Source organism: Papilio polytes, unplaced genomic scaffold, assembly GCF_000836215.1.
Source record: "Papilio polytes unplaced genomic scaffold, Ppol_1.0 DF824270.1, whole genome shotgun sequence".
Lineage (NCBI taxonomy): Eukaryota > Metazoa > Arthropoda > Insecta > Lepidoptera > Papilionidae > Papilio > Papilio polytes.
The window spans coordinates 2,372,546-2,381,356 of record NW_013524934.1 but is presented as its reverse complement, the minus strand read 5'-3'; the positions used below and the strand labels follow the sequence as shown (position 1 = coordinate 2,381,356).

Genomic DNA, 8,811 nt, shown 5'->3' with positions numbered 1-8,811 from the left:
ACCTCATAGGAATCAAAGCACGACTAAACAGTTACGCGATAGTTTTGTCAAAGATGTGCGCGCTCTTAGTTATATAATTCAATTTCTATTCCATCAAGGTAATTGGTCTGATTCCATCCAAGTTGTAGTGAATGTGCTATTTTCTTCGTCACTCGAAGTATCGAGGTCGCCTCTATCTACCCGACTCGGCTGAATTGTCCGCATTTCTGCTCGCTTGCCATTGTTTTTCCTTCCATTTCACGTAATGATTTATGCAACACTAAACAAGTGAAAAATACACTTTTTTTTTTGCAAAATTAGATCAAACGTTATGGTGTTATGTAATAGAAAACAGCAACACATCAACTGACTGGAACATATCCCCTTGAAGGTCACGGAGATTTTCAATTAAAAGTGATTAATTAACAATGATGAAATTAAGCATTGAATTCTGATTGAGAAAAGAGCTTTTAATTTACCGCCAAATCCAAAATAAGTAAAAAAAGGATTAAATTAAAAAGCATAAATTTAAAAAAGCAAAAAAAAAAGTAGCTCTTACTGTCCATGAATGCTGACTTTACCTTACTCAATTGTTAATAACTTGCTCATTACGTGTGGACTTCACACATATCTTTGAATTTATTTCCAGACTAGCTGTTCCTGTGCGACTTCATCTGCATACAATTATGAAAATTTTTTTTTATTGTTTACATTTGTCTAATTATCAATTGCAAATGTCAAAATGACATGACATGAAGACAAGCCATAGCAACCTTGCTTCCTTAATGTTGGCAGCTTGTTTTATGGTCTCTTTCCTACGTGTATTTTTTTCCAATTTATTTATCCCACGAGTTTAATAGCGTAATATAGCTTAGGGCGTATCGTAAGTGTAGGGTTTTTATTAAAGAAAGAATTAATCAAAAATATGCTGTGATTGCTGACCTACAAAGTAATATGTGTTTATGCTTTATTATATTAATATAGATATGAGCATTGCATCACGATGTTTCGCGTAACATCGTGTGATTAACATTTAAAAACACTCTCATCTTCTCTTAGTAGTATTATTATTGTTAACATTATTCTGTTTTTATTCTTAAAAATATCGTTTATCTATACGGATGTCACATATTTATTCTGTTGACATTTCCATTTTGAAGAGGATTAAGTGCATCGAGAATACAAATTGCATCTAAATCCGTATTTACATTTTAGAGGTGACTTATTAAAATAAATGTATCTTTTTAAACGAGACAAAATTCTGTTCCTCAGTTTTATTGTTTTAAATTCGGTTTATACGATTAATGCAAATTGTTATTGATATACCAGACATTAATATAACTAATTGTTAATATAATAATATATTAATTGTCAATATTCAATTTTATAGTATCAAGTTACAGTGATAGACGCCAGCAACACTTTTGTTAACACCAATCGATATCTTTTTCATAGACTTACAGTTTCAAAAATAGCAAAATAAATTACTAGCTCACGGTATCGTCCACGTGAAATTAAAAAATATAGCCTATAATAACGTAGCCTTTCAATGATGAAAGAATTTTTAAATTCAGCCTAGTAGTTTTTGCGTTATTTCAATACATACAAAAATACATATATTTTTTGTTGACAATTTTAAGTATAGATTAAGAATTACATTAGCGAAAATACGGATCTATCACATAAAGTATTAAATACTTAAAAAAAAAGACCATGACAAGCTTGTCTCACTCTTGCATAAATGTGTAATAGACCGTAATGAACAAAAGACGGCGATACACCGTACGTACCGAAGCGCATATAACCCTACTGGCGTCAAGCCAAATTCACGACGGTGTAGTCTAGAACACGTCACAATCAAACAGAGAGCCCTGTTAAAATATATCCAAGTGCTATGAAACATACCTCAAAGATATAAGACTAACTTGGTGGGAGGTCAAACTAATTTATGATAGTTTGGTATTTTTTTCCTTCATATCATAAGGTGGCAAATAAGCAAGCCACCACCTGAATCCGCCGAAATGGCGAAGCGACCGCTACCCATAGACATTCATAATAGCGGATGCGTTGCCTGCCCTTAATCGGCAGAAACGCACATAAAGAGGATATTTCCCCTTTCTGTGCGTCTCCTCCAGCGTCAAATCCTCGTTTCCTTTTATTCTTTCCTTATAAGAAAAAGAGTGGAAAGGAAAAGGAACTAAAGTTGCGCCTCCGGCACCACACTCATCAGATTGTACGCGGAATGGCTCCCACTTTATGTGGTCGCGATCGTGTGGTCGCCCGGTGTGGGCGAGCCGACCCATTCGTGCGAAGATGATAAAGCGGGCCCTACCACTGTTAAAACTCTACTACTTGTTTAACTATCTTTAACGTTATGAGATGCTCAGTTGAAGCAAAGGAAAAATGGCATTGCAAGCAACATCTTTTCAGATCAGTCTTGTCTTACAAGTTGTATTGTTACATTCAATGATGTTACGCGCTAGACGTCAAGGTATTTATGTTCAGTAGGTAGTAATTAGGTAAATTTAGTCGAAGTTAAAAAATACAAATTAATCAAATCAATTGAATTAATGTATCGTTTATTTCAAATGGATATAAAGATAAAATTGTGCTATAAAATATTTATCTTATTAAAACAATTTCCTCAATGCATCATACTTAATTGGCAATTCGTTTTAATGGGGTATAATATTAATTGCCGTACCGAACGAATTTTAAGCCTAACAAGTCGTTAAGCGAACGAATAACTTTACGAGTACCTTTTGCCTGTTTTACTTAAATATAATGTTGATACAACCATTGTAGATTATTGTTTTAAGGAAAAAGGACTTTTTAAATCTAAAAAAAAATAGTCTTTTCTGATGAAGTCCAAGCAATTTAGCGTAATAAGTTTTAAGTTTTAGCTAACGTTCTGGGTAAGATTCGGCGCCCTATTTTTAACAAATCAGGGAGGTGGGTTAAAAGAATTATGAGAGACTGTGTAACTCGCAGACCGCGACCCTTTTTGTCCAGCCCTGGGCGGTGGCCCAACCAGCCCTACTCTAACGCAGTCACACATCAATGTTAACGCTTATTTATATAAATATAACCTCAATCTGATTATAAGGTATTTATTAAAATTCTTCAATTCGACTCTGTTACAGTTTTTTTTAATTCGGATGGACTGAAAAAGTAATTTGGAACAGTTTTAGAGTTGAAGAGGCGAAGGTAAGTTAATTAAAGGTTAAAAAATTCGAAACAGCAAGCTTTTTTTTTACATTTTTTTGTGTGATTTGTTATAAACAGACACGTCATCGCAGACCTTTTCCAAGTTTTTTATAATCAAATCAGAGTTTAAAGAACTGGATGGAGGTCAAAACTTTATTTAAATAGAAAACAGGTAATGTAAAAAAAATCAATTCCTCTTATAAATACATTTTAAAATTATTTCAGTTATTGTTTTGTTATAGATTTCTACGATGGTGATTTTTCATTTGATACCTATGTTTGGCGTGGTTGTCCGATAATGTATGATCGGCCATTTTATGACTGCGGCCATTTTGGATTTTTCATATTGCATTGTACTCTACGTAAAGAGAAGTCAAGACCACGATTTTGTAATTACGCTTGGACGTAGTCGCGAACCTCATTTAGTATTATATTACACTAGCTGTTCTCATGCGGCTTCATCCGCATGAAATAATAAATACTTTATTTTATTGTTTACATTTCTCAAATTCTCAATTGCAAATGTCAAAATTACCGTTACCATAATTCCTAAAAGCTTCCTTAATGTTGATAGCTTGTAGTTTTTGGTCCCATTCCCACATGAAGGCTTTTTCCAATTCATTTACCCCCTAAGTTTAATAGCGTGAAAAACTGCAGCCGCAAAGTGTCGTAAGTGTAGGGCTTTTGATTAAAGAAAGAATTATTCAAAAAATTTCTATGATTGCTGACATCCTACGCCACAAAGTTCTTTTATGTTTGTAAAGATATAGAAGAGTGTAGCCGTGGACAAGACGTATACTTTTGATACCATCAAAAAATATAAAAGGCCAGTTGAAAAAATTAAAAATGCAAAGTGACTTTTTTGAACTACAAACAAAAACTCTTGTATTCATTTTAATAAATTACTTTAAAATAGCCTAAATCTCAAAAAACTAACGCTTCATGTTTTTATTTTTCGAAGTCTGTAAGTGTTTTTTTTTTAATAACATAATTTGTATATAAATGGTGTATTTTTTTTACTGTGCTGAATTCAAAAACACTCTCAATATGTATATTCTATCTCATATGGGACACATTTAAAAGCAATATTTTTAATGCATGTAAACTAAATTGTTTATGATGGAACTAGTGGTTGCCCGCGATTTTGTCAGAGCAGATGCTTTTTAAAGTATCATTTAATTTTCTCGCGGTTATCAGCGTCTGTCAAGACAAACGAACAAAAAAAAAAATATTTTTCATTTTAATTGAATCAGTTTCGGGTACTTCTTATTACTTTTATGGACGTCACAGCCATGTTATGCTTTAATAAAATATAGTCTTCATTACCTCTTATGTTTTCTTCCAATTTGCACAGAATAACCTTACCAACATTGCCGTCCTGTCGTCGAGCTAATGCAACACCCTTATTTTTGACATCCGACTACTATCCATTATTAACATAACAAGCACAATTACGACATTTTAAAACCATGACATAAATATTTTAAATAATGCTTTAGATCACCATTACAAAGTTATATCGTTATTTCAAACTATGACCAATGGCATTGATTTATAGCACAGACTAAATAACCTTCAAGAATACAGAATACATCAAAATAGTTAAAAAGCTAACACTTTTAACATATATGAAGCAACATTTTTTTCGCTATTGTTGAGAATGTATTTAAAATAATGTAATTCCGATACAAGAACCTGTTTATTTAGATAAGTTAATGACTTAGATATTAGAGGAATAGAACCAATTTATACGCATGCTGATTATATGTTAGTGCTTGATTTATACTTTAGTATTGTAAGTTTGAATATTCAACATTAGTTGAGCTTAGATCGCCATTTCATTTGGGTATTTCTTGAAACATACCTGTGTCTTCGAGTTTTATAAATAATTTGAAATATAAATGACTGTAAAATGTATTAATTATTGATAAATTACAAAAGTTTAGTGTATTTGTGCAAAGTGTTGTTCATAAAATGAACGATAATTCAAGAACTTTTTTTCTTACAATTATATTAACAATTTTATTTAAATATATACAATGCGGACGAATTTTAGCTGTGTTCCCAACGCCGTGTATAAGCCATCAGCAAGTATTTCGTCCGTTAACATTAGAATTACTCAAACGTGGACATGAAATGATTGTTGTAACAACAGATCCGATGTTCCCAAAACATCGAGAACTTAAAAATCTAACAGAAATAGATTTACACGATATATCGTACGAAGCTAAAGATATCATTCTAAATGAAGCAACGCCAAATAAACGAAGTCCACTAGCACAAGTGTTTAAAATGACTGAACTATTTACAAATTTAGTTGAAATCCAATTTCGAAGTAAGGAATTTCAGAAAATATTAAAAAACAATCATACTCAATACGATTTAATAATAGTAGAAGCATGGGTGAGACCAATGTTAGTATTATCACATGTTTTCAAAGCACCATTGATACAACTTAGTTCCTTTGCTGGGTTGGTTTATAATTACGAAGCGTTAGGTGTACCAGTACATCCACTTCGATTCCCAACGTTCATACATAAAAAAATTAACAATCTATCTTTATGGGACAAATTAAAAGAAGTACACTTATTTTTGTGGTTCAAATATATAATTGAAAGCAGTGAAAGAGCTGAAAATGCAATGCTAAGAAGAATATTCGGACCAGGTGTGACTATCTCGGAATTATCAAACAATATCGATTTGCTGCTGCTAAATGTTTATCCAATGTGGGCGGGAAACATTCCAGTACCTCCTAACGTTGTTTATATAGGAGGAATGTACAAAGGTACGGAACAAGATTTATCTGAGGTATGTAGTTATATTAATAATGATAGATTTGTTCACATAATTGGCTTCTACGTAATTGACGTTAAATTGTGTTATTGCCATTGACTAAACAATCGCACAGCTGTTATGCGATTGTCAGTTGTTTTGCAGCCAATTTAACTGTTTAGTTGCACAACTAAAAATTTCTGAAAAATATATTGAAAAAAAAAATAATTGAAAAACTTTGAAATAGTAATTCGAAAAATATTAATAAAAACTATTTGTTCTAGGATCTGAAGTTATTTCTGAACTCCTCGAAAAATGGAGTAATATATTTTAGCCTGGGCAGTAATGTTAAAAGTTCACAACTTTCTGCGAAAACTATAAGAATGTTTTTGGAAGTTTTTTCACGGTTGCCATACGATGTAGTATGGAAATGGGATAGAAAAGAATTAGAATCAGAGATACCTAGAAATATTATGATATCGGATTGGTTACCGCAGTCGAGTTTGTTGAGTATGTATTAACAACCTATATATATACTAATAAATAAAACACACACACTACTTCATGGCGTAAGATGTCGGCAATCACAACAATTTTTGAGTAACTCTTTTTTTAATAAAAAGCTACACTTTGACACGCTTTAAGCTATATATATTCACGCCATAAAATTAGGTAATAAGTAAATTGTAAAGAACCGACATGCGGGAAACGGATAAAAATTCCTAGTTTACAACATCAAAAAAGCGTGGATGTCAAGGTCATACATATAAGTCATCTTTGTAAATGAAAATTTAACAAATGTAAACAATAAAGTAAAGTTTCCATAATTCCACGCGGATGAAGCCGCACGGGAACTGCTACAGAATAAAAGTAAACTATTAAAATTATTTAAAACTTACAGAATTATATATTTGAATTTTACAGGACATCCGAAAGTCAAGTTATTTATAACACACGGAGGATTGCAATCATCAGAAGAAGCGATATCAGCTGGTGTACCTTTAATTGGTATACCATTTTATGGTGATCAGTTTTACAACGCTGAGAGATATGAGCAGTTTAAAATTGGTGTCAAAATAGACTTCGATAAAATCACTGAACACCATCTATATAAAACCATAATGTCCATAGTTAAAGATAAAAGGTAAGTTTCAACTCAAAACATTTTATTTGCCACATTTGTCAATGTTCGTAAATCACATTACGAATTCTCATACTGATTGCTTCTAAAATTGATGTCTTATAATATACCAGGAAGAAGTTTTTCTTGTCATGATAGTGAATATCTCTTTGTCAAATTTAAAGTAGCATTCTATCAGTATCGTAACCATTTTTATATTAACCTGTATAATAATCTGAACCATATAATAGTAGTTAAGGAGAGGTTAAAAGCGCGGCCTATAGTGACTAGCTGAAGGCCGTACCAGCCGAACCTTCAACTTTCGACCAAGAACTAATTTGTATTTTTTTTTTTACTAATATGTTTTGTAAATTTCATTTTTCGTTTTGTTTTTGGTAAATGAATAGTGTACTATTTATTTATTATTTCATAAGCATTATTGATTTGAATATCCATCAGTAATCTTCCTTAAATTTTTGTGAAGAAACCTAACTCTAATTACCTTTTCAGTTACCGTCAAAATATGATTCGACTACGTTCACTAATGAATGACCAACCTCAATGCGCTTTAGAACGCGCGGTGTGGTGGACAGAGCACGTGCTGCGGCAGAAAGGGGCGAAGCATCTACGCTCGCCTACTGCAAATATAACATGGGCTGAATATCTAGAAATTGATGTGTTTATAGTGATATTAGTGTTAATTTTATTATGTACTACTTCTTCTATTTGGCTCTTGTATTGTGTAATGAGATACATGATAATTACAATGTTTAACGTGAAAATTAAAACAGATTAGTGTAAGTTAGAAAAAATACCTGAATTAGTTATTAAGGTTAAAAGTGATTCTTAAAAACTTATTAGTGATGAGAATGTAGAAACGAGCTAATCAGCCAGTATGGAAACGTTGGAGAGAGGACAAGCAAAGCAGTTCCTATCAGCATCAGAATGCAAATATTGTGAAAATAAAAGACATGAACAGATGTCATATAAAACCTACTTTTTAATTAATGTCTCACAAAGCCTTAGCAGCGTCGGTGGCGCAGTAGATTAAGCACTTGACTTATAATCGACAGATCTTGGGTTCGAATCCCGCCGTACCAATGTGATTCTCGATTTTTCGAATTTTCATATGTACATAATTTACCCGACGTTTTTACGGCGAAGGAAAACATCGTGATGTAACCTGCACATATCTGCAAAGGAATTAAAAGATATGTGAGAAGTCAACCAACCCGCAGTGGGCCACCGAGGTTGACTATGGCCTAGTCACCCCATACTTAGGGTAGGCTCCGAGTCCCTCGATGGGGACATGTAGTGAGCTGGTGATGATAAAAGCCTTAGCAATTATAAGCACACCTTCATGCAATATGCTTGAAAATGTTTTAATTCGAACCAAACAGATCCATTTGTCAAATGCACATTATTTCTATGGGTCACCAACCCGGAATAAGGAGAGAATTCCGTGATAATTAGTTCAATAATTCATTCAATCGGAACACAAATTGAACGTAGAAGCAAGTCAACACTGATTTTTTAGATTAGTTCCAATAGAAATTCCAACACTGTCAGTACAAGTTCCCTGTAGTTGGATTTGGAATCTAATTTCTTTTCCAAGCCTGACACACGTCAATTGGATTGCGATAAACTAGTACTGATGTTTATTGTTTTAAAATACCTTTTAGCACTAATGTTACGTTAAAAAGCGCATACCTGAAACTAAACTATCGCACAAT

The 8,811-nt window shown here is 32.7% G+C and overlaps 1 protein-coding gene across 1 annotated transcript; it reads left to right on the top strand.

The window, feature by feature from the left end:
* Positions 1 to 4,755: 4,755 nt before the first annotated feature.
* On the top strand, positions 4,756 to 7,890 carry LOC106104134 (UDP-glucuronosyltransferase 2A3-like). The gene is made up of 4 exons (XM_013284089.1): positions 4,756 to 5,994; positions 6,243 to 6,468; positions 6,883 to 7,102; positions 7,589 to 7,890. The coding sequence occupies exons 1-4, from the start codon at positions 5,161 to 5,163 to the stop codon at positions 7,872 to 7,874; spliced, it is 1,566 nt and encodes a 521-aa protein (XP_013139543.1). The 5' UTR covers positions 4,756 to 5,160; the 3' UTR covers positions 7,875 to 7,890.
* Positions 7,891 to 8,811: the final 921 nt, after the last annotated feature.